Here is a 27,764-nt window from a genome sequence, read left to right as displayed (position 1 = left end):
GAAGATCGACGAACGTCTGATAACCAATATGGCCTATCCATTATGTATTATATATGGTAGGTACTCGTTTGATATGTAGTCAAATCACGGTTGGTAGACCTCAACCATAAATTAATTATCCATGTTAGGCCCGTACACACATCGACGTTTAGCTTTAAGTTGTCCATACTTTGTATCCCGCGGTGACTACTGTCACTTGTAATGTAGATCGTCGCACACTTGTGCAGTCGCTTGTACGTCCCGTGCACGTATTGGGGGGTAGCTAGGAATTCTGTGCCTACTTAGTAGGAGCGTACGATTATTACTTGGTGTGGTGCCTAACACCGTATCCATTTTATTTTTTTAATGGTTATGAATTTGTTGTTTCGGTTTCGACGATCGTCGCGTTTGCAAGATGTTTCCGTACCAACAATTATGTTTGTTGCCTTCAAATGAATATTTATTTTTTTGTATTATCTTGGTACTGTTTGATTGCGATTATTATTCGTCAGTTATTATTCATTTATTTTTCGAGTGATTTTACTCTTTATTAATTATTTTTCATTATACTATTCGTTTGAAATTTGAATTATATATTATATCCCACGCCATGGTGATTTTCAAATATTTTATTACCAAACAAACTAGTGTGTTGCTCATGTGTCGTCCCGGCGTTACCGGCAGTGATTTTCATTTATAGATTTATTTAATTAATTATTTTTGTTATAGACTTACTTGTCCAAGGATACTCATCCTCGTATGTACACATCGGTTTTTCTAATTAATATTTTGTCGTAGGACCATTAGAAACACATATTCATTTTTTTTTTTGCTGTTCGGCGGTCATGTAAGTATTTGTTTGTTTTGTTGTCCTCTATATTATTACCGAACGACTCTATTATTTTCCGGACATTTCGTTGTTGTTTTTTTTTCTTTTTTCGGAGTCTCATCAACCATAATATCTGTGTTTTATCATTTTATTCGCGGATGGACAGTGCCGGGAAAAGAACCACCAAGCCACCAGTCCGATTAATCGATCAAATTCTTCAACCAGAAATTATAACTTTGTACAAATCCAACATGGTCCCTATTGTCACAACGTCTACTGCTACCGGACCCACTGATACTCTATCGGTAAGCACCGGACAGTCTGCACCCAGGACGACAACAACCGATGAGACGATTCAGAAGATGTTTGCCCAGTTGCTGGCAAACCAACGGGCCAATGACGCTGGAATTCGGGGCATGAGAGAAGATATGACGACCCGGTGGGATCAATGTCTGGAGAGGTGGCAGGCAATTGAAACACGAACCACAAAGTTAGAGGATGACCAGGCCCGTTCCGAACACCAAACGGTTAAGATAAACGGGATGATCGAAGACAACATACGAAGTGATTTGTGCCGGCTGGTTCAACAATCAAATCCGATACCCCACCCAAACGATGTCACATTCAAGTTGTCCAAAATGCCATCACTATCATCGTCTTCACAATTTGCACCAACAGGATGAGTAGAAGTAAGATTATTGATCACTAGAGATTTAAATGAAGAAATAAAATTTGCAGGTGTTGGATTGATGTTCCTTAATCCGTGACTTCTAATTGATCCAAAAAAATTTTCTATGGGGTCTTGATTGAAATTTCTTAGAAGAATGTATTTGAAACCTGCCTTTAGAAGTCGCTTACAAATTAGTTGAAGTCCTTGAATAGTAGTTATCCAGTTGGCAATTGATGGAATTTTTTTCGTTGTTCCATACTTCATACTTCGTAGAACTTCTAAAGCTTTACTCCAAAATACCCAGTGTGGAGAAGTCAATGTGACTGCGCTACGAAGATCCTTGCTAGGGGTTGGTTTTATGACATTTCCATTTGCACTATCAAACAGGTTGTCAACAAATAAGCACAACTGACCAGTGTCTGCAGCTTCATGATCAATACCTACAAAAAAATAAAAACAATTTAGATATACAATAAAATTAACAAAAAAAGGTCTGTTAAGATTCTATAATATTTTGTTATTAACTCACTTGGTGTGCAATTGTTTGACATAACAGCAATCCTCTTCATTATTGCACCCACACGTTGACTAAATACCTACGCAGCATGTGACACTTTCATTTTCTCTTTATATACACGGGCATCAGTAAGTTTAGGTACTAAACGATCTCCTCATGTGCTCTGATCTTTATCAAGCTCATAAAACTGAGTTATGTGCTTCCAAGAAGCTTTTTTTTGGCTGTTGTCATAAATAAAATTTAGATCTTTTGTTATAAGGTTGTTTCTAAGACCTTTTAAAAGATGTGGAACATCAAAGAGAGGAATGATTTCCTTATCATTTATTTCAAAACCAAAAAGACGGTTTTCTTTTTCTTTCTTCATATATTTAGTATTTGTTTCTTGACGTAATCTATTTATTGCAGCCACATTAGTAGGTGCTTGGTCACATACAGTAGAGATGACGGTAAGACCAGTTGATTGTACAGCTTCTATCACTTCTTTGATAATTTTGGCAAGCTTTAGACCATTCATGTTGCTGGTAGTGAGGTAAAATGCAACTGGCTGTTTAAATTTTTTTCTGATACCTCGAACCATGAACACAAGAGCTTTATCTGCGAATTTAGTTGAGCGATCACTTTGCCCAAGGTCTTCAAAACCAATAACCTTACCGTTTGTTTCATTAAATTGTAATGATGCAGAAATGGACACTTCATCAAAAATAACCGTGCAGAATCGATAGAGTTTGTTTTTCAATTTTTTCACGGACCGTTTCAAATGTTCAAAAATTCAACATAGTTGATCACAATTATTATATAGCAAGTAAAAAAATTTAACTTTTAATATAATAAAGTTAGGGTAGGTACCTACTACTTAAATTGAATTCTTTTTAGTTCAAGATAATAACTCAGATTCAGAGTTGGTGAAGGTAAGTAACAAATATAATTTTACTTGCAATAATATACTTTAAATAAATATTATATATTTTAGTAATTGAAGAACATGATGTTAATGATGAAAATGAAGAACCTATAGGGCTATAGATAATTATGAAGCTGGTAATTTGTATTTATATTTTATGAAATAATAATTGTTATAATAAAAGTATTAATATTTATTTAGTTATTGGTATTTAATTTTAATTATTTAACTTCATTTTCATCCTCGCGGAAGTTGAGGATATACATTCCAACAAGCACAGCTGCGATGCAAAAGAATGTGGAACCATCGAAGACCGAAAATTCCTGAGACAGTTCAGAAATTGGTGAATTTATTAAATATGCAAGAGAATAACCAATACTCTACAACTGCGCAAGAACTACCATCAACATTTTTCCTACAAGTGTTAGTTTTAGAAGTACCTAGTATTTGTAGAAGTTATTTTTGCCAATATTCGATTCATCCAAAGGTTTAGCGAGGAACTCCAAAACGTCAAGATCGCAGGATTTAATGGCACCTTTAAAACAGTCCCCAGTACACTTAAACAGTTGAAAAGAGGATCGTTAATGACTTTCTATGTTGTATACAAAAATGTTGTAAGTTTACTAAAGTGGGTATTAATAATTTAAAAAATCAAGTTTAAAATCGTTAACTGGCCCTTATTAATACTTACTTTTTAGTCTTTACAGATGGTGTATGCACTCTTGACCAAGGTCACAAAAGAAACATATACTGATTTTTTTCAAATAGTCCGTCATTTACTACCTTTGAATTAAGGTAATTAAACAATTGTTACTAATTTCGAGCGCGGATTGATGAATGCAGTTTCCTGAGAATCGGTTACAATGCTGCTGGTTTCATTTTTGTCTGGTAAAGAATATTATTAAACATTTAAGTAATGTCATACGCTTATAACATCAATATAATTGCATACCTATTCCAGTCAATTGTAAGATACTGTCGCCAAAAACATAATTTGGTATATTTTCACGAAACAACTGCTACTAGGTAAAATTTAAAATATTTTCTACTATAATGTTTTGAAAAAATATTTAACAATTAAATATATTTGTATATATTATATATTAATATATAGTTACAGTATACAATTTGAACCTGTCGCGAAAGAGCAATTCGAATCATTATACAAATTAAAAGTGGTTACTGCTGGATTATTTGTTGATCCTGATCCTTGCATCATCCGACGGACTTATTGGAGATGATTCAATAATAGAAACTAAATTTCCTTTTTCAATAAGAGATATCAAACCCGAAAATGCATACAAGGAGAAGAAAATAAAATATTTAGAACAAAAAAAAAACAACAAATTGGTTTTGAAGAAAACCCACGATTATTATTTTCAAATACAGGTTCAACTACACATAACGCAAAGGAAATTTTGTTATTTTGTAGTATTGATACCTAAAGGCAGCCGGCCGGCCATAGATTTTTTGCCGCCCTAGGCAAATCTAATTTAGTTGACTTTAGTTAAAATTCTATAAAAACATTATAAAAACAAATAAAATATTAGGTATTTGGTAATAAAACATTAGTCTTCCTCATACTAATTCTATAAAAATATTAATAAAAACAAAAAATGGTGTTCGTTAATAAAACATAAGTCTTCCTCAAACTAATTCTATTAAAAACATAATAAAATATTGTATGATAGTAGAACATTAGTATTCCTCAGACTAGTTCTATAAAAACATAATAAAAACAAATAAAAAACTGTCTGTTAATAGAATATTAGTCTTCCTCAGACTAACTTTAGAACTTCAGTCTTAGTTAATTTTTAAAATTCAGTCTTCTTGACATAACTCACATTCAAAATATTTTACTCCAAAACCAATACCTGCACAGGCTGTGTGCGCCCATTTTTTACAGAAATTACAAGGTATCCATGTCTCATTAGATTTTAAATGTTTGTATAAATCATTACAATAAAGACAAGTAACTTCTTCTTCATCATTATCATCATCACTTTCACTTTGAACACCATCACCGTTTTCAGTTGGAACTTCTAAAAATATGTGCGGTTTACTGGTCTTTTTGATTTTCTAATTACTTTTTCTTCTTGTTTCTTTTTTGTATTCTTAATAGGCAGATTTTTGATAACTGCCTGAGTGTTTTTAGATTTGATTCTCATAGACATTTTAAATTCTTTATTTTTTTTCTCATTTTGTTTTTTTAAAAATTGTTTTATGAGTGGGCTTTTTGTAAGCACTTGAGTTCCTGTAGATCTATTTTTATTTGATTTTCTGGGACCAGTAAAGGAACAGCTAGAAAAAGGTGAAATTGTTTGTATTATTTGAGAAATATTTTCAGTATTTAGGTTTGTTTCTGTGTTTAAACAACTAGGCATCGGTGAAAGTAATGATGATGAAGTCTGGAAATTTGTATCTATGTCTGCAACAGTTACATCATTCATATTATCTTCAGTATCTTCAGTACTTGGAAAAATTACTTCATTTTGTTCCTCAATCAAATTCAAATTATTTGTTGTCAAACTTGGAGCAAATAAATGATCTGGAAAGATATCTGGGTTGTAAGGATTTAAACCACAGGCTTGAAATGATGACAAAATATTCTTCATTGTAACTGTTTTTACATAAGCACGACCAAAAATGTTAGATCTTTGATAGAGTCCAACTGTTCTGCTTGTATTGGCCTTTAACCAAATTTCTATTTCTTGGTTAAAATTATACATCAAGAGGACCAAAAATACCAACATCCAAAGGTTGAAGTCGGTGCGTGCAATGAGGAGGTAGACAAAGTAAAACAACACCTGACTTTTTAGCAAGTTCAAGCGCGTCTACTGTTTTATGACTTGAATGGCCATCTAGAAGTAATAACACTTTTTCTTCAAGACTAGGTTTAACATTCCTTATAAAATGGTTCATTCATTCAATAAAAAATTCCCCAGAAATAGAAGTTCTGAATATCCAAGATAAGAGATAAAACTTATTAAATAACATTTATTATTAGTTGTGGCTAAGGATTATTTATGGTTATTTGCATTTAAAATGGTTTTTGTACCTTAACAATCATATAAACGATAAGATAGTGTTTCATTTTCCATCATTTAGCTGTACATTGTGGTATTATACAGTGCATAGTCAGTTGTATTTTATGAACATTAAGCCTATATATTTTAGTTTAATTTCATTTACATATACGAAGACTTATATCAGGTATGTTTTAAAATTAGTTTCAGAAATATTAAGTCGTTAATATAATTTTTTTTTTTTTTTAATAATAATATTTGCTTTTTCTTAACTATAAAATGGGTTGATTATAATTTCAAAATACTCTTAATAATTTATAGGGATTTATAGATGTTTGATAAATATTTTATTTTATTATTTAACTTCTATTTTATGAAATACTAGTGGTTTTATCCGCCCTTAAGTGCCCCTAACTGAGTTATGCAATTTTGTTTGTAGGAAAATGAATACTGAAAATACAATAAAAAATATTGAATTATTTGAATTTTTAAAATCAAACGATTTAACCGGTAAAATATGTTCAACTGATACAATCAACATTCTTTGTTCATACATACGTAATAAGATTGGAGGTCAATCGGGAATCGTAGAAATTGAAAATATATTGAAAAGCAAAATTACGGGTTATTGTACAACCACAAATAAAAAATGGCGGGATTCAAGACGAGATTTGTCCAAATTTTTAAAAAATAATAATAACTGGCTGCAATTAGAATTTAACGTTCCTCGTATGACCGACAATGATGAATTATCAATAGACCAACCATCAACAAGCCGAGGTAGGCCTAAAAAATTATTTTCTGAAAAAAGTGATCGTTCTAAGAGAAGAGATATAAAAGAATTAAGAGATTCACACTCTTCTCAAGAGTTAATTTATGCCACAAAGTCTGTCTTGTATAGAGATGGCAAACATGCTGCTGCAAATTTGCTCACGCAAATGACACAGTAAAAAATAAGAAAACTTTATAATAAATCATTTGAGAAAAATAAAATTACTCCGTACTCAGAAGACGAAGCGCTCGCGTTTTTAATAAATACTCGAATGACTAAAGATTCATATAATACAACGCGTTTGGGAGCGAAACAAAGGGGAGCTAATATTTACCCATCATACGATAAAGTTCGTTCGGCTAAGTTAAGATGTTATCCTGATGGAATTAAAGTAAGTGAAGTCGATGCATCTATACCACTTCAACATCTTTTAAACCATACGATTAATAGATTATTACAAACTTTGGACTACAATTTCATTAATCATTATGATGTAATTGATAAACAGATAAACTTCATATGTAAGTGGGGCTGTGATGGAAGTTTAGGCTATAACGAATACCTTCAATGTTTTTCTAATGATAATGAAGCCGAACACAACAGAAAATCAGATGCAAGTGTTTTTTTTATTTTCTTTAGTTCCTTTCTAGCTATCCAAAGAACTTAGGAAAACAATTTAATTAAAATTCACCGATAATATGATGACTAACGAAAACAGAATAATTATGTTTAGATCATAGAGTAATATTACTCTGTGGTTTAGATATGATTTTTGATAACAAATATTACCCGCGAAAAACAGTGTATCTATAGCTCAGCGTTTCTTAAACTGCAGTGTTCCACGGAACCCTGGGGTTCCGCGTAGATTATTTCAGGGTTCCAAGAAGCTTGAATTATTTTTTAAAAATGTTCAAGAAAATTACTTATATATTATATAATAATGTATAAGTCATATGGAATAATCTATCAGCTAACTCTATATTTAATAATCTATACTTCTACTTAATATTATAATTCATTTGCAAATAATCCTAAAAAAAAAGGTAAAAAGGTAAATAAAAGTGGACATCAAAAGAGTTCCACGGATAAAAAAGTTTAAGAAACGCTGATAATAAATTAGTGATGTCAATTATTATTAATATTTAATTGTAAGTACCTATCCTAGTTTACTAGTTTTACTTAACTAGTTACTAAAGAGTTAATCAAGAGCCAATTAGGTGCAGTAGGACAATAATATAGACTTTAGCGATTCTAACTGTGATAGTATACTAGATACTTATGTTTATAGGAATATGAGTAGTGATCCCAATGAGGTTAATGAAATGAATAATGATTTTAATATACCTATACAAGATCAGGTAATATTAATATAACTAAAATATTTAAAAAAATGTATTTTGTTATACTTAGGTAATAGTAATATTATACTTTAAGTTTATACTATTGTTATATTGATTTTTAACTGCCGGATTTATTTTGCATTGAGGATAGTGATTCTGATATTTATGATAGTGACAAAGATCCAGAATACACACCTCAATTGGACAATTTAAGTGTAGTCAATAATGCTAACACTTTTGTGAATGATGGCTATGGAATTGATGAAAATGATGATTATAATATAAATGATGTAAATTATTCAAAATCTTATTAGTAGGTACTTATTTAATAGTATATTATATTAATTTATTAGTAATAATGGTCAAAATAAGTTAACAAATTATTTTTATAATAATATTATTATTTTGTAGTCTTGAATTCATTATACTTTTGGCATTTGTCAATATTTATTTAAATTATTTATTAATATAATATATATTTTAATATTATAATATTATCACATTTTAACAAAGGTACCATTTTTAATAATTTTACATTTATTATTTTATTTTGTAATGGCAGAACCCTAGTAATGTTGTGAATATTTCCTCACTAAAACGTGTTATGACTCCCAGTATAAAACTTCAGAGGAAGCGTCTGAGAAATCCTCAAGATTGGAAAGATGTAAAATCAAAAATGAACTAAATTTAGAGTTAGAACATAAAACTAGAGCAGGCAAAAATCAGAATGCAAAATCCATGGGTCCACCTTGTAAATGTAAAATGAAGTGTTTCGATAAAATTACTGAAGATATGAGAAACCGTAGAAGATGGACTAACACCTGATGAAGAAATAGAAGCTCCAGCACACGATGAAGAACAAAAGAAGTACCAGCACACGATGAAGAGCGAGAAGAAGTACCAGCACACAATGAAGAACAAGAAGATGGACCAGCACACAATGAAGAACAAGAAGATGGACCAGCACACGATGGAGAACAAGAAGATGGACCAGCACCTGACGAAGAACAAGAAAATGGAGCACAAGAATTTATAATAAATGCAGAACCAAGAACATACTGCAGAACAATCCCCGGCATTAGACTCAACTCAAAATTGTATGTGGATAATTTGGGGTACAAATATTATCAAAAGAAGTTACAGGTCAATACAATAAAATTAATTTGTTAGCAGAAAAGAAACCCCAGAGGTCATAAGTGTTACGGTTCAGCATAAATCAGTAGAAATGAGATGGACAACCAACTTTCTATTATAACTCCTCACAATCATAATCCAGAAGCAATTGACTTAGATGTACCATTCTTGAGGAACGCACTCGGTGAAAGAGCTGTTGACCGCACAACTACAACCCCATCAATTCGAAGTCTTTATAACAGCGAAATAATTAGATAAGTTAGTTTACTTCATTGTTGTGGTGAAATATAAGTATATAAATTATGCTAAATACATATTAATTTGTTATACTTTTGGTAGACATCCTCAAGCTGCCATAAACTATACATTCCTCCAGACACAATCGAGAGCGAAAAAGATGAGACAATCAAGGCGCCCAGAATTGTCTCAGGACATCCACAAACTATCAGAAATGTTGAGGGATCCACGAAATCTAAATTACGCTTCTACATTTCAAATTCCTTCCACAGCATTTTTCAATCAAGAATTGATTGTAAACGGAGTAGGTAAGTGTAGGACTTATATTTGCAAACATTTCTGCAATTGACAGATATCGTCAAGAGTTAGCTACAGTAGAGATAATTGGAATATATGGTACATACATGACACTTCTTCAAGTGCCAGGAGACTTGCAAAGTTTTCTGACATTTCAAGTACTCTACAAAAATGTAGTAAGCAATTCTGTTGATATTCGTTATTAGCAGGGCTCATAACTTCTAGCATTTGCATATTTTTTTTGAGAGGTCCTAGGGATATATGTGTGAGCTATAAATTTGTTTCAGATAACCAAGAAGCTAAATACGAAATTTTATTTTGCATATTTTTGCATATTTCGACATTTAAGTGCTATTTTGCTTTTTTTTCTATTTTTCCGACTATTTTCCGATTATCTTTGCATAATATTTTTTATTTTTTTTTTTTTCAGTTTCGTAGCCTTTAAAACATTTTTTTCTTAATAATAATTAATAACAAATAACTTAATTCGTATTAATTATTTATATTAGTAATTAATTCATGTTAATTAATTTTTTTCTTGTAATATTATAAATAATTATAAATTATAATATACCTAACTTATGTACGATTCACGACGTAGTGAGGTGTACGCCCGAAACTTCGTAATCCAATCGATAAGGAAACCATTATGTTTCTAATTGTAGCGTACGCACTAGTATTTTATTTTTATATTTTCTAGGTATTCCAATATCTTTATCTAGATATTCCGATATCATTAATATCAGATTATTTACAGATTATTACTGAGTAAAATTTTGCAGTCGTTTCCGATTTGTCGTATTGTGTGCGTGCTAGTTCGTTTCGTGAATTCACAATTCCTTTCACCATATTTTACAATGCCTAAAGAAAAACAATCTGTTTCTAGTCGTCTTAGGAATATTGTTCGCGAATTTGGTGAAAATATTTTTGCAACCGACGCAAGTGTATTACTATGTAAGTTTTGTAATGTTAAAATTAACCATGAAAAAAAATTTAATATCACACAACATTTAAAAACTGAAAAACACATTAAGGCCGTTAAACGTGCAGAAATCCAAGGTGAACAAAAAAAACAACAACTGGTTACCAACTCTACCAAAAAGTCCTCATTTAGTAAAGACTTGTGTTTTGCGTTGTTATCAGCAAATATACCACTGAATAAAGTTTCAAATCAAAGCTTTCGTAAATTTTTGGAAGTTTATACCAGAAATAATGTTCCTACAGAAACAAACTTGAGACTTGGATACATAGATGACATTATTGACGATACAATAAGTAAAATCAAACTTGAACTGTCTGGTAAAAAAGTTTGGGTCAGTATCGACGAAACTACCGATATTGAAGGTAGATTTGTTGCTAATGTAATTGTTGGTATACTTGAAGCGGATTACCCAGGCAAACAATATTTAGTACATTCAGAACAATTAGACAAGACAAATTATTCGACTATTTGCAGAGTATTTGACAAATCTATCGGAATCATTGGTATTCAACATGAATTTTTATTGTTTACGTCCGACGCCGCTCCCTATATGATAAAAGCTGGTAATACATTGAAAGCATTTTATTCCAAAATGATTCATATCACGTGTACGGCTCATGGACTCCATCGAGTAGCAGAGGAAGTAAGGGCCAAGTTTAGTAATGTCGACAAACTTATTTCTAGTGTTAAAAAAATATTCCGTAAGGCACCAAACCGTGTTCAATTGTTCAAAGATGAAGCTCCTCATTTAAATTTGCCACCGGAGCCTATTATAACACGTTGGAGTACGTGGATCATCGCCTCGAATTACTATTGTGAAAACATTGAAATCATACGTACAATTCTTGAAAAACTAGACGCCGATGATGCTGTTAGTATTAAAGAGGCCAAAAAATATATTTCCAAAGCTGGTATTGAAAGAGATTTGGCCTACATAAAGTCTAATTTTACAATTTTAACAGTTGCCATTACCAAGTTACAAGAGCAAGGATTACCATTAGCCGAAGCTATAAATGTGTTTGAAAATGTTGAAAAAGTATTTGAAACTCTCCAAGGACCAATTGGAAAAGCTGTTTTTAATAAACTCAATAACGTCACCCTCAAAAATGTCGGTCTTAAAATTTTAAAAAATATTTCAAATGTATTATCTGGTATTAATATGAACACAGAATTTGAACCTGGACTTCCCAAAGACTTCTCAACAGATGATCTCGTATACTTTAAGTTTGCACCAACTACGTCAGTAGACATCGAACGATCTTTTTCAATGTACAAGACTCTACTCAGTAACAATCGAAGATCATTTCACTTTGAAAACTTGTACAAACATCTCATTATTCAATGTAACTTTCAAGGTAAATATATGTTTTTTTATTAATTTATATTAAATATTAAAATAATTTTTTTTTAACAGAACAATAGCAGAATAAATGAATACCACAAGTCGTCCATGATACAATAAACAATAATTCAGTTATATTAATTCATATTTTTTTTTTAAATAATTAATGAAACCTTAAAAATGTTTTCATACAAATAATTTTTTTTGCACATTTTAGTATTTTTAATATTATTATTTTTTTTTTTTAATAAAACATAATTTTTTATATAAATGTTTTTTTTGCATATTTTAGTATTTTTAGTGCATATTTAAGAGCTTATATGAATATTTTTTATAGCATATTATTGCGCTAATAACAACCTTTTTTAGAGCTATAACTTATGAGCCCTGGTTATTAGTATATACCTATTACTGTTGTCATAATGTTCTAATATATTGTTTTTTACAGTTTAGGCATTTCCAATGGTCTATGTTCTTTTGAGGAGAAAAACAGAAGAAACATACTCTGCGTTATTCACTGTCATACACAATATTCTACTTTTTAATTGTAATAGAATCCGTTTTGTAACTGATTATGATCGTACCTACTCTTATGAATTCTGTACGTATACCTATGTATATTATCCTGCATTCAATTATTTCCATACATTATATAGGCCGATTATTACAATTTGATTTTAATCATATAAATAATTGTGCATTCGTGGCACGTGTATTATTTTAAGCTTCAGAAAGGCGCAAGCCAATTGTAACATTCTAAAAGTAAGGGGTGAAACCGCACACTTTGACCCCCCCCCCCCAAATGACGCCCCTTCATGTTTAACATGATCAACAGTGTAAGAACAATTCATAGGAATAATAAGTTGTTATAAATAATAATTCATAGTAAGTTTCATCAATATTCGTTTTTAATATAAAATTTGTTTTCTATTTTCTCCACTTGTTTATTATTGCCTTGACAAGTTTAACCCCTAGTGTTGTAAAATTGAATTGATTCCCTTAGTTTTGAATGCGTTTCAATTTTTAAAAAATTTAAATAATTATTACTTAAAATATTAACTTATGTGTAAATATAGTATTATAAATATTTGTTGTGTGGTGAATATTTGTGCTTTATAAATATTGTGCATGTTAATAAATATGTTATTTATTTATTTATTTTATTAGTATTTGTAGCATAAAAACAATTGCTTTAAATTATTTTAATCGTCAACAATATTATGCTATTAAATATTAATATACATTTTTTTTTTTAACAGAAAGCCTTATTATTGTTGAAAATCAGTTCTTTGTAGAATTTCAACAGCGCACAAATAATCTCACGGTAATTGTTTAATTGTTTAATTTTTTGAATAAAAATGTTAATATGTTATTTTGATTGCGTTTGAATTATGTCAATTATATTTACTTTTTTAGATTAGAGATGGTACTTCCAGATCTGAAAGGGAAAATACAACACGGATAATAAGAGAATCAGTACAACAACTAAACAGAGACAGTGACTTGTTTATATTTTTGAAGAGGACTGGTCACCGAAATGATGGCTTTGTTCGACAACAAATTGGACCTTATCCCTGAGTGTGTTGTAAATAATAAAATATAGGTACTGTATATATTTTAATTACTTTAAATTATATTTTCTACTTGTCCACTTATAAAAATATTGCACTTATAATTGTAAATTAAATTTGATTAAATGAACTTGTCAGTGGCTGTCACAAATAAACAAAAAAGTTGAATTATGATTCTTATGATTAAATGATTCACTGAATCAGTCTGAACCAGTTTATTTAATTGAAAAAAGAATCAGTTCATTAAAGAAAAATTGTACCATCTCTACTATACTCGTCAATGTATTATTTACTTCATATTTGTTAAAGTTACATTTTGTCTAGGTATTTAATTTATAGGTATTTGAATGTTTTTATTTTGTTTCTATTTATGGATAAACTTAAACGAAAAAAAAATACATCACATTTATATTTTAAATTTCAGCATTATAATTTTTTTTTTAATACGTCCATAAAATCTTAGTTTTATAATTTATACATTACTTATGTTTGTATTGTAGCGTCCCAGCATACAGGAGGACAAACGACTGGTGTTGAGGTAGATGGATTGGGTGTAATAAGTATAACAACTTAATTTGTGGTTAATTTATTAGATATTTATTTGATTACTATGTAAATAAAACACTTTTACTGCACAACTGATTTAATTGTAAAATATTCTAAGTCCGAATAATTAAATTGGACTGGTGTCTGGCGTGAAGGTGCTTGCTCTGACTCTGGTGGCTCACGTCTGAATTGGGTCTAATCGGGGCTCTCCTATATAGTCCAGATAGTCCTACTCCCTGCGTTTCCTCTCCTATCGATAAGATACGTATGTGTCCATGGCCGAGTCGTGCAAAAGCGTACGTGGGTATTATTCTGATATCGCAGCTTCTCACGCTCGTGCGACCGGTCGGTTATTCCTGGTTATTCGCGATACGTAATCTCAATAACCCGATGACATTAATCATCTCTCTAGATATTCCTGTCAATACTACGATTTCATATTTAATATTCCGTAGAACTAATTCTAACTATGACGATATTTTGGAAAGGCTAGGAGTTTGGCCTTCGATATAACTATTGAGGTCCTACACAATAGAATTGGTTGGCGAAATCATACGCCCCAGGGTCACTTATACATATCTACGTGTATATGCGTGTTTAGATGTCTCAGCGGGACGTCAGTACATAGCAGTATCTTATGTAACTATGTACCTTATACATAATATATAGAATTTAGGCTAGTATGCAATTTTTAAATTTTATACTTCTTATATATTCGATTGATATTAATATGTATGAATGTACATTTTTGAAACTGCATTTAAAACAAATAACTGTTGTTGAACATAAAATTAATAGCATTACACCATATTCAAAATATCGATGGCGACAATGCAAAAGAGTATAAGCGACATTTTTAAATTATTCAGGAGAGCAAAAAAACTATTTTTCAACAATAATTACATTTTGGTCATTATATTTTTAATTTAGAAAAATATGATAAGAATAAAAAATATGAGTTGTAGGTACTAAGACAGTTGTTCTTCAATTTTTTTAGTTAAACACTTATGTATATCAGTAAAAATTGAGTATTATTATATAATTTGGTGCTTATACCTAATTAATTTCCTTACCTGTGATTTTAGTTCTAATATTTTGGTGCCTATGCCCTATTAATCCTAGTATTAACTAAAATAATACTGTTGTCACTTATGCCACGTAAAGTAAAATCTTATGGCACTTATGCAAACATTTATGACTAAATGTTGGTTATTCACTATTTATACACATATTACCCATTAATAAATTTACACTTTTTGGCGCTTATGTCTAAATCTAAATTTACGTTTTGTATTGTAAAAAATAATCGTTTCAATAAATGAGTAAGAGTAATCGATAGAGAATGACGTCGCGTATATATTATGTTGCATCATATTATTATTTTGTGAATGAATATCCCTCAATTGAGCATTTCTATAAAAGCGTCGTAATGTCATTGGTATAAAAAGGGATTTTCCTAATAAATAACCTCGAAAAAAAAACCACGGAATAAATAAACCTATAATAAAAATAATTTGTAAGTAATAAAGTATAAAATTGTAGGTAATACAATGTCAATAATATATAAATAAAAAATTCTCATTATAAATGTAGAATACAATACAATTTGTCAATTTCTATAATATAATAATTTGGTAATTAAGTATAAATTTGTAATACAATGTCAATTTTATACATAGTTGTTTTCTTAAATTAAAATAAATTTTTTTTTTAAATGTATCCACTTCAATTTGGTTAGTATTTAACCGTTCGCATAAGGTTTTTAATCGTTTTCGGACGGTTTTAGATTTGGAACATTTTGTTTTGAACTCTCCAATGTTTTGCAAAGCAAATTTTGTATTTTGGTTATTAACGTCCAAATCGATGGGTGTTTTCCTCCAACTAAATGGCAAAATCGATTGTTCCAAGATTCACAAACATCGTTGGTTCGGTAGTTATTTTCGAGTGTTGTTCGGTGAATATTCCAAGTTTCTGGAGGGAACATCGCTGTAAAACGTCGAACGCTTAAACTTAGAATGTTTTGTATATTTATTCGACGTATTGTTCCACTCACGTAGGTTTCGTCAAAATATTGAAACAACTCCTCGGCACCAAGAGGAATAATTGATTTTAAATAGTTAACACCTTCTTGTAATCTATTTATTGGCAAAAAAGCCAAGCCATCTAACATACCATAGAATTCATTAAAATCATAATCTTCTTGGTATTTTTGTTTTAATCCTAATTTTGCCAATTTTCTGTGGGTACTCTGGCAGAGGTGATATAAACATCCGTTTATTATTAAATGTTCACCTAATTCATTTTTTGCTGCATTTAATTACTGCCTTTTCGAAGTCTATTTTTATATTTTGCGGATCTGGAAAAAGATTGTTCTTTTCGCAGACCGATAAAATAGCTTTGAACATTATTTCGTAAATAGATTGATTTTTTTTTTTCAAGTAAACAGTAAAGAACAGTAAAAAATTCACCATATTTTTCAATTCGTATGATATAGAGTTGTGAGAAATGTTTCGAGGCTAAACCAAAATTGCCATATGCATACCAGGTATTTGCAAATAACTTCAAACTGTTTAGCGAGTAAAAATTATTACCCTCTCATTATTTTCACAGTGGTTATCAAATAGGTAGTAAACATTTTTAATTTTCGAAAACGCTCCATTCACCTACAATACAATATATATTATATCATTATTATTATATTTTATTATATAATATAATAACAGGGCTTACGATTTCCTACTGGTATTAAAAGAATACGTGTATTTAAAATCGTAAATTTGTTTACGTATACAGCAGCGGTTCCCAAACTGTGCGCCGCGTCGCCGTAGAAATTTACCTGGTCTAAAAATAAATTTTAACTCGATAACGGCAGCGAGGGTAATGCGACAAAACCGATTACTATAATATCGGTAGACAAAAATAATTTTTATGTCTCCTACTTCACAAAATTGATAAACTGTTTATCGTTATCGGTTCTGTCGCATTATCCACACCACCATTAATGAGTTTAAATTTATTTTTAGACCATAGTCATAACTTTAAGAGACGTTTGATAAAATTTGTTTTCGGATTAGTATGACCGCCAGTCTCGCGTAGTGTGTTGCTCTATCGTGTTCGTCGTTTTTATATAGAAAATTTGTTAATTTTGTGACTTTTTTAAATCATGGATCGATTTTTATTGAACAGTCATAAACGTTGTGAAGAGGAGGAAAGTATACGCTCAACCAGTAACAGCCCGACTGTAAAAAAACGAAAATATCGGAAGTATGATGATAGTTACTTGGAATTTGGTTTTACTTCGACAGAAGTGAATGGTGAAGAAAGACCATTATGTGTATTGTGTATGAAAGTTTTAGCACCAGAATGCATGTTGCCAAGTAAATTGAAGCGCCATTTGGAAACGAATCATAAGTATGCGGTTGGAAAATCTCGCGATTACATTGATAGAAAGAGGAAAGAACTAAAACAGGAAAAAAGTATGTTTTTTAAGAATGCATCTATACCAAACAATGCATTGATAGCCTCTTATAAAGTTGCTTTTAGAATCGCAAAATATAAGAAACCTCATACAATTGCAGAAGAGCTTATCCTACCAGCTGCTTTAGATATGGTAAACATTATGATTGGCGAATCGGCTGGGAAATTACATTCAAAAGTGCCGTTGTCTAATAATACAATAAGTCGCCGAATTCACCATATGGCAGATGATCTCAATGATCAGTTGATAGAAAAACTTAAAGAAAAGGCATTTGGGTTGCAGCTGGATGAGGCTACGGATATTAATAAGGATGCTCATTTGATATGCTACATAAGGTTCATAGATAATGATGACATGGTAGAAGACTTACTCTTTTGTAAAAATATTACAGCTGGTGCCAAGGCTCAGGACTTATTCGAGATTCTTGATAATTTTATGTCTGAAAATAGTGTAGATTGGACTAAGTGTGTTGGTGTCTGTACTAATGGCGCTCGTTCTATGTCTGGCTGCTATGGAGAATTACAGGCGCTTATTCAAAACAAAGCTCCTGATGCACTGTGGACTCATTGTATTATTCATAGAGAAGCACTTGCATCAAAATATCTGAGTCCTGAACTGAACCAAGTCTTAGAATGTGTAGTGAATGTGGTCAATTATATAAAAACTCGTCCACTGAAATCGAGATTTTTCAAAAAACTATGTGAAGATATGGGAGCTGAACACACAAGTTTGCTGTACTATAGCAGCGCACGATGGTTGTCGCGCGGTAATATGATATTACGTACGTTTGAACTACGAGAGGAAATTTATGTATTTATTAAAGAAGAAGGACATAAACATGCCAGTGAATTTTCCAATAAAGAATTTTTAATAAAATTGGCATATTTGTGTGACATTTTTGATAAACTGAATTCATTGAATACCTCTTTGCAAGGAAAAAATATGCACCTTTTGAAGTCAATGGAAAAAATTTCAGCTTTTATTAAAAAACTCAAATTATGGAGAAGAAAAATGAATGAAGGCACGAGTAAGGATTTTTTTTTAACTTTGCAGCAGTTTTTGACCTCTAACGGAGTTGAAATCACTCAAGATATGAATCTATTTTTGTAGATCACCTATCACAACTCGTCATTTGGTTTGAAAAATACTTTCAAAATGAAAATATAGATAAATTTTCTTGGATTCAAGATCCATTCAACTCCACTACTCCATCTGAGTTTACTTCTACCGAAGAAGAGAGTCTTATCGAGTTGTCTTGCGACAATAGTTTGAAGACTAAATTTAGCAGTATGGATTTAACCAAATTTTGGATTTCTATAAAAGATGTATATCCTTTTTTAAGTGATAAGGCTCAACGTATTTTAATTCCGTTTTTGACATCATATTTGTGTGAAGCTGGGTTTTCAGCGGTTGCTGTAATAAAAAGCAAGTTTCGAACCAAAATCAATGTTGAAAAAGAAATGAGAGTAGCTGTGTCTTGTTTAATTCCAAGATTTAAAAAAATGTGCAGTGATATGCACATCCATCACATTAATTTTATACCTATCTATTTCGACCTCTAAATATAAATGTAAATGTAAATCTTCAAAAATAATTAAAATGTGTAAAAAGTATATAACTAAAATTAAATAAATATTCTTGTATTATAATTAAAAAATTGTCTGGTTTTTATTTGTTTTTTATTCATTTTTTATGATTAGTCATGCTATGTCTTGGGAAGGGCGCCTTGAGAAAAGTTTAGTTCAAAAAGGGCGCCGTGAGCGAAAAAAGTTTGGGAACCGCTGGTATACAGTATACACGGATACTCTTATAATATGGATGACGTGTAAATATAATTACACGGGTTTTTCTTAATTTAAATTTAATTATTTAAAATTTATTATATCATGTTATTTAAAAATCAAACCAAGGTAATATTTACCATAAAAAAAAATGGTAAGTAATTAGTAGGGCTGAGATTTGTATAATATGTAAATACATATTTTTAGTAAAACTTAAAAAATTAATTATTGCAAAAAAATGATAAATTTGTTTCATGTGATTTGCAATAAAATAAGAAATATTTTATTTTATATATTTTTACATATTTCGTCATAAATACATATTTTTACATACTTTGTAAAATACTCGCTTTTTTACATATTTCGTAAATTTTGACGATTTCGGTGGTTTAGTAATATTTTACATTTATATTTCGATAATGGTACTCAGCTAACAATTTATGATAAAATTTATTTTGTCAGAAATTGGTTTTGCGTAAAATATCCTGTTTTTCTTAATTTTTAAAAGTGAATTGATACCTTCTATTTTTAAATCTTTAAGATTATCAGGTACTTTTGGAAAGTTCTGAGTTCTTTGATTTTGAATGGTTTTTTTTATTGATTTTTCCTTAGGAAGTTCTTCAAGAACACTTTCTGAAAGACCCGTTACAGCTTCGGAAAATAACTGCGCAGGCGTAGATTTCGATACTTTCGCTTGTGTTTTAATTCATCATGCATCAATTTCATTTTGACACGAAAGATGATTATAAAATTATGATCAATTTTAATTAAATATTTTTTATCCAGGGAAGTTTTTAAAATGCATGGACATTTGTGACTATTTTTTTTTTGCAGCATTTTCACCTTATAAAATTTAAACACTCAGCTGCAAATGTGCAAAACCAAATAAACATATAACATTGTAATTTCTGCTCAAATCTCATCCATAAGCGGTAATTAATTTTGTAATAGAATGATTCATTCTATTGGTTACATTTTACAAAATTTTTGAAATGTCCCAACGCTGGAATATCCAGCAGTGCCTCAAATTTAATTAATGACTCCTAACGAATAAACACTGTGAGATTTCCGTCTTTTTAGGGACTTACTTTCCACCCATGTGATCAGGGGAACACTGACCACATGGCCTATAAACCGCACCGCGTGTTGGCTCGAGAGTCAGGTCGATGGAATTTATAGGTTTTGTACACGCAGTGGTTAATGAAAACCAAAGATTTATTATTAAGGGTAAAGAATATTTTAAATAACAAAATTAGAATTTTAAAGGTAGTTATATGATGTATTTTACACGGGGCACTAAATTTGCATACCAAATAATACAAAAAAAATTAATAATATAAATTTGGCACATGGCAAGTGCATAAGAAATATAATCAGATAAATACAATAAATATAAAATAGATAATATTTCGGCACATGTCAAGTGTATAACGTATAAGGAAGGAAATAAAAATGAATATTAACGCTACGGCTCAGACGAACGGTTACCGAGCACATATGTGAGATTTATAATACGTCAGTATGACATATCTATAACATATTATTTGTAATAAAAGAAACGACCCACGGCTCCGCAGGACGGTTACCGGGGCACCTCTGAGGAAAATCTGAGTATATAAAAAAGAAACTAGGGTGATACATAATCAAAATGAAAAAGTGGGAATGTTGGGGGAAAAATAATACTTGACGACGACTGTTTGTACTGAGTTGATGATGTTTGAGATGACTTCGCCCGCTACGGGCCTATGACGTCGCTTCAGCCCATCATGGTGGTATTCCGCCGATGGTGCAAACAAAAAATAATGATTGTACGTCTGGGAGACGTTTTTCAAAAGTTCAACGGTGTCGATCAGAAGGAAAAAATTCAAGCACAAAAGAGATCTATCATCGATGGTGGCGAAAAACAGACAGCTCGGCAGTAGACGTCGGTGGCTGGTCGTAGGCCGTTCCGGCGTCTTGATGTTCTCTTGGGTAGAGGGGTGGTCAGCAGTGTCGTCGCGTCGGGAACTTTTGTATAATATATAGTGGGGAAACAGGTTGCCCTGTCCGTATGCGCCAGCGACTGCGACCGCAACGCCGGACAGCAACGGCGGAACGCCCGCTGCGACATCGACGCGATGGACACTGCATGTGGGGGAGGTCAGGGGACTAGTATTACATAACAGTGTTTTTGTCATTATTTTATTTAATGAACGCATGCCATAATAATAGAGATTATGGAAATACTATGAGTTATATAATAAAAGGACGTGGGCATATTATAAGATTACAATAATGATATTATGTAATATTCTAATACAAAAGTCTCAAAATTCTATGACGTTACAACAGAGATTTTTTAAATTTTCCGTTTTCATTCGAATTTTTTCAAAATTACGGTTTTTTTGAATTGTACAATAATATTTAAATTTGAAAATACATAATTTTGTGATAAAAATTGAAATGAAATGTGAGTTATTATATTTCTAAGTTGGTACACCTGCATTTTAGTTCGGACCCAGTTGATGCGTTTATTCCATGAGATAAATTTTGGCTGTTATCTCGAAGGCCTAACTGCCCTAATATTTATTGTATACCCACGGACTAAGATATACAGGACCGGAAACGATGGACTGGGGGGTGTGTGGAGGTATGGCTCTCAAATGTTTCGGTTTGGTACAATGGTGACTGTAACTGCTACCTGGTGTACTACACTACTACTAAAGAACTAAATTGATACAAAAGTACAAAACATAAATTCGTATTTTAAGAATTTTAAACTATTATTAAAATATTATACTTATTTATAGTTATAAAAGTTAAAAATGCCTCGTCAATGTTCTGTGATTTCATGTAAGAGTTTAAAAGAAAAACAGGTTACATTGTCCAAAGTTCCTAATGCTGATTTTCATTCTTGGAATGAAATCATTGTGAAAATAAATGGGGCTTATAATAAACATAAAGTTTCCTACGTTTGTGCTGAACATTTCACTGAAGACGATTTGATTACAACTTACAGTGGACCATTAGATTTAGTAAGAAGTTATAAAATATTTATTCTAAGAACTTTTTTTATTTATTATTTCATTGTTCGCAATTTATATACACCTATAGGTGATGGGAAAAAGAAAAAAAATGGCATTAAAAAAAAGGTGCAATTCCATCAATTTTTAATGTTCCATTAAATATGTCTGGAAATACTGCATGTGATTTAATGGTACCTGAATGGATTACACCAAGTGAATCTTTTAGAAAAGAATTATTTGGTGAACCCCCGTCTAAAGGTTACGTACAACAGTATCTTCACAAGTATGTTTATTATTATGTATGTTAGGTCTAATCTTGTTAAGTACCTATCTATTTTACTATTTTATTTATTAATTTATATAATTTATTGAAGGATCTATTTTCATCTTTCAAAGGATTGTTATTGCCAGTTGGATGGATGTTATACCAAGATGTATGTATGGTATCGTTGTATAAACTAAACAAATCATCATCAAATGAGATAAAAATCATTATTGAAAAACAAATTGTGTTGAACATAAAAAAGACATACTTACACACATTATTTCAAATTTTATAATCATGAGAATGCGTCGGTATTCATTAATAACAAATAAAAATTCAGTTAAACTTAATGCAAAAAAAAAAAAAGCTAGCTAAATTAGTAAATACATAGTAATAAATCATAATTAATTATGTTCTTATATTTGTATATATTTGAAGATTTCTGATTATTATAAAATATGTATTATTATTTTAAAATAATTTATGTATTGTTTTATACATAACCTTTTATTTGAGAATAAAATAATTAATTTAGTACTAAAATTAGTAAACAGTAGAAGTTTTACTAAAATCACTATTATCTTTTCCCTGGTTTGTATTCATAATATGTTCAAGCCTTTCTTAAATCCACAAATTCCTTTGTTACAGTTTTTACTGTTTTCAAACCTCCTTGGGTGAAATGAAACGAAAGCCTTTCAAAATGGTCAACTGTCGATGAACAGTTAAGACACAACAAACTACCCACAAAAGTAATTTTGTTATACTATTGATTGTTAAGTATGGGTAAGTAGTAAGTACCTATGACATTAATATTTATAATACGTACAAAATAACTAATAAGGGATAAGCTAATATTATTGTTAAAATAACAGCATGAACAAAATAATATATTATGTTAATATGTTTACTTATTATAAGGCAACTGATTTTTCTGTACATAGTCACATAGATAGCGCTAGGTAATCACATTGTACCTTTTGAAAACATTTTAGGACTACTGATAAGGTCTTCGTTTCCAGTCCTGTATATCTCATAGATAATATAAGAATGGATAGGACACGCCTATACCAGTTTCATATGGCCCGTGTGCTTTTTTGAGGAAGAGAGAACGTAAAGAGAGAAAGACGATATGGGGCTTATTTTGAGGTTATGTACAAAAACTATTTTATTGAACAACAATAACATGATAATAATATGATATGAACTATCCGCCTTGATTACAATAATTACAATTTTGAATTTGTTTTTTGTGCCTTTATTTTGTGAATACTCAAATCATTTTATTTACTTTAAATTTTAACTAATTAATTGTAATTTGAAGAGTACCTATTCACGATAAACCAAATCATGGTACAGAACAAATTACCATAATCGAAAATCATGACCATGATTATTTTGACTCAGTTGCACGTTTAAGTTCTTATGTTGAAGATGTTACAATGTACATTGCAGGGTTTGTTGCCATGAAGTTGGAAAAGAAAATTGTTTGTGATATTTGTAAAAATAGTTTAACTTCAACATCACATGAAAGTAAGCTAGCAGAGATTAAAGACAGAGGTGGTTTGAAGAAACCAAGTAAATGCTTACAAACAGTTTGCATAGAGTCTGAGAAAACATTTAGGCAGTATTCGACTGAATTTATCAATAAGAAAAAATCTCTCCAGTTTTTCATAGTTAAAGTTAAGTTACAATTGCATAACAAATATTCAATATTTGATAAAATGTCTTGTGTGAACAATGACATTAATATGCTATTTGACCAAACTCAACAGTTCGATACGCATAGAGATCATCTTATTAAAAATATTTGTATAATGTTTTATAATATCCGTTTATTTCACGAAGTCAGAAAAGCAAACGATCGACTAAAACTCCGAAGTAAATTGACTAAACTTGTCCATTTCAGACATGAATGAAAATTGTATAATACATTAAATATTTTAATTACCAAATTAAACAATATTAATTATTATTATTATTAATCCTGTTACTTAAAATAATTGTTACTTGTAAATTTATTAATTAATAAAAAAAAAAGGAAAAAATATTATCATTTATTATCATTTATCATATCAATATTTGCCCCATATAACCTTAAAAATGTATCACTAAATTTTCTTGTGATAAGCTCTTATGTCCTATCCATTCTTATATTATCTATGGTATATCTTAGTCCGTGTCACGATGTAGATAAAACGGTGTAATCACTATCAATGATACGTATGAGAAATAAATGAGTACCATTTTTACGGCAGTTTAGTTACAGAATTGTCCACCAGGAAGAGCTAAGAAGGCCGATTTGAAAATATTTTATAAGCAATATTGTCTATTTAAGTATATTTGTTTTGAATAATATACATATTATTAACAAATTGATGAACATTGTTTATTTATATTTTATTATTATATAGTACCACACTACCTATAGTAGAAATATAACCCACACCTACCTAAAACTAGTAAAACTTATTATTTTTAAACATTTTTCATATTGTGCTAATATGCCCATCAAATGTTTCGTTCCCGCATGCAAGTCTGGTTACTTAAATAATACTAAAATATTAAAATCAGCAGGGAAGAATGTACCAGCCATGTTCCATCCACCACAAGTAACACTTACCCAATAGTTATTGTTTTGTTTTAAATAATAATAATATTTTGTATACTTAATTATGTACTGTAACATACCTCTAACGAAACTTAACACGTTGGCCACCGAGAGGAAGCCTGCGTCCATACATTTTTTTATTATTCTACTGATCTTTATATAAAATTTTTTTTAAGACAAAAGAAAACTATACAATACATATAAGTAAAAAAAAAAAAAAAAAATAAGAACAAAAACAAAATAAATATATAAAAAGCATAGGCGTGCGCACGGGGGCAGCAGGGTGTGCTCTTGCTGCCCCTGATCGGCCCGGAAGGGCTGGTCTAGATAATATTGCTGGTCAATTTGAACCAGGGCCAGTCAAGGCAGGCTGAATAGTGTAGGTTTTATAAAGATTAAAGGTTGTATAATAAACGTCTTTACCTACTCTGATAATCGAGAGTAAAAACCGGGAAAGACGCTCTAGCTGTTCAGTAAATAAAATCTAAAAATAGAGTTTCTTTAGATTATTCAGTATCATAATTCGTAGTATTAATGTACTCAGTTTACTTATCTGTTGAACAATAATATAATTTTAGATAGACCTTGCCTACAGCTGCAATATTAATTTATGTTGAAAATCTAAAATTAAAATTATATTCCCGTTGAGATATGCTTTTGCGATAAGAGAAAACACCGTTCCTACCATTTTCTAGCCGATCTATGCGTAAAGCTTGGTCGCGTTGACATTACGAAAATACCGTGATTGTAACGGTTAACATTGTGAATTGTATTTGTAATATTATATTTTAATTCTACCGAATCAACGTAAATACGTAATATCACTTTTATCCATGTGTTATTTGTTAACAATTAAAGAAAAGTGTATTCAAGACCCAAGTTCAGTTTTTTATTGTATTTTGTGCACATTTTCAAATATGAATTCTACTATAAAGCGAAAAGGAGGTGCAGAGAAAGTACGACAAAACAAAAAAAAAATGTTGACACTTATTGGACAAAAATGTGCCAAGGTGTCTGATTTTTTTAAATTAAAACAAACAAATGACAACTCAAGTACTAATATTATAGCAGGATTTACAGGTAATTTATACTATACATACTATAGTCAGGAATGGGTACTTTTCAATCATAGTTATTCAACTCGGGTCATCGGACACCTACTCGTTCTTTTATCGAACAATTTGAAAAGCTTACCTTTTTAAAAGGACTCAACCAGTGTACAACTATAGAGTAATTCTTTTTTTTGTAATATTGTTACATATTTATTATAATAATAATTGAAAGTTTTTGTCAAATAATTTATACCTTCATTAATAATTATAACATGTTATAATTATAGCTAGGGACTAAAATATCTTAAAATAAGAATGCATTTATGCCCTTAAAAATAACTAAATATGATTTTAAAAAATATTTTTAAAAATTTTTAAATAAGAAATAATAATTTTCTATTTGATTTCTTCGAATTTTAATATTATTAAACAAAAAAGTTATTATTTTCTTTTAAATAACTTTAAAATTGAATATATTTTTGTATTTTTTAAATTAATATAGTTCTTTTTACCTTTAATCATGTACTCATGTATGCTTTATAGAGTCAATTTTTGAAGAAAATGAAAAAGTACAAACTACTAATAGGGAATGTCAAATTTATACTCATGATGAAGTCCTTCCTATATGTTCAGACGTTAAAAGCATGAATGAAATCAGTGATGTATCTTCAGATCCAAGTGCAAAAGGTAATAACCTAATAATTTTAATATATATGTATTTAAGCAGACAAGATAAATAATTATTAAATAATTTAAAAAAAATTGTTAGATTGTACACAAAGTAAAAGCTATTCAATCATAATATTTACATAAAGAAGAATTATTGAAATAATTAGTTAAATGTTATAAAACCATACACATAACATTGAAATAAATATAATTATCAATAAAATATTTAAAATACAGTAGGTATATTATTAAAATTTAAATAAATCACAAAATTGTTTGAAAATTATGAGAGAAATATTTGATTTCAGTACTTAAAAATGAATCACCAGTGTTCGACAAATATTCCATAAAAGTTTAGGAAATTATAAGATGCATATTAATTTATATTTTAAAATATATTCAATCCTTAGTGAAATACAAATCATATTGGTTTTACAATGATGTTCTTTAAGTGTTTATATATTTTTTTTTTAGGTAGAAATACTAGGCAATAATTTTCATTCTTAATTTTAATAGAGAAAAAGTTGCATCTAGTTAGTACTTAATCATAAATTGGCAAAGTCAAATTATATTCATTAGAGTTTTAAATTTTGAAATCCGGCCATATTGATCTTTTTCATAAATAATTAATAATTAAATGGATTTTTAACTATTTTAAAAAGTTAGCTATATTCATAATGATCAATTGAACTTTATTCATATTAATTATTCTGAATGCAATGATAAATAATTTATATATTATATATTTTATAGTCAATTTTTG

At 30.0% G+C, this 27,764-nt stretch overlaps 2 protein-coding genes and 2 pseudogenes across 3 annotated transcripts; all 4 read left to right on the top strand.

Annotated features, from left to right (window-relative positions):
- Positions 1 to 3,149: 3,149 nt before the first annotated feature.
- Positions 3,150 to 4,137, top strand: LOC149061094 (uncharacterized; annotated as a pseudogene).
- A 2,516-nt stretch (positions 4,138 to 6,653) lies between these two features.
- LOC149061092 (uncharacterized) lies at positions 6,654 to 13,735 on the top strand (annotated as a pseudogene). Its single transcript, XR_016189333.1, has 7 exons — positions 6,654 to 6,868; positions 8,892 to 9,419; positions 9,505 to 9,878; positions 12,480 to 12,612; positions 12,852 to 12,891; positions 13,290 to 13,350; positions 13,443 to 13,735. The product of XR_016189333.1 is annotated as an uncharacterized LOC149061092 (transcript).
- Positions 10,560 to 12,106, top strand: LOC149061093 (uncharacterized). Its single transcript, XM_089215420.1, has 2 exons — positions 10,560 to 12,039; positions 12,099 to 12,106. The coding sequence occupies exons 1-2, from the start codon at positions 10,560 to 10,562 to the stop codon at positions 12,104 to 12,106; spliced, it is 1,488 nt and encodes a 495-aa protein (XP_089071546.1).
- A 3,571-nt stretch (positions 13,736 to 17,306) lies between the features above and the next one.
- On the top strand, positions 17,307 to 20,581 carry LOC149061091 (SCAN domain-containing protein 3-like). The gene is made up of 4 exons (XM_089230829.1): positions 17,307 to 18,465; positions 18,732 to 19,130; positions 20,015 to 20,076; positions 20,483 to 20,581. Exons 1-4 carry the CDS (start codon positions 17,307 to 17,309, stop codon positions 20,579 to 20,581), a joined length of 1,719 nt encoding a protein of 572 aa, XP_089086955.1.
- The last annotated feature ends 7,183 nt before the right edge of the window (positions 20,582 to 27,764 follow it).

Source organism: Diuraphis noxia, unplaced genomic scaffold (genome assembly GCF_037042655.1).
Source record: "Diuraphis noxia isolate RWA-SAM2 unplaced genomic scaffold, SU_Dnox_SAM2 contig0001, whole genome shotgun sequence".
In the NCBI taxonomy this organism is placed as follows: Eukaryota; Metazoa; Arthropoda; class Insecta; order Hemiptera; family Aphididae; genus Diuraphis; species Diuraphis noxia.
Note: the sequence above shows the minus strand (reverse complement) of the source record. Positions and strands in the feature narration are given on the sequence as shown.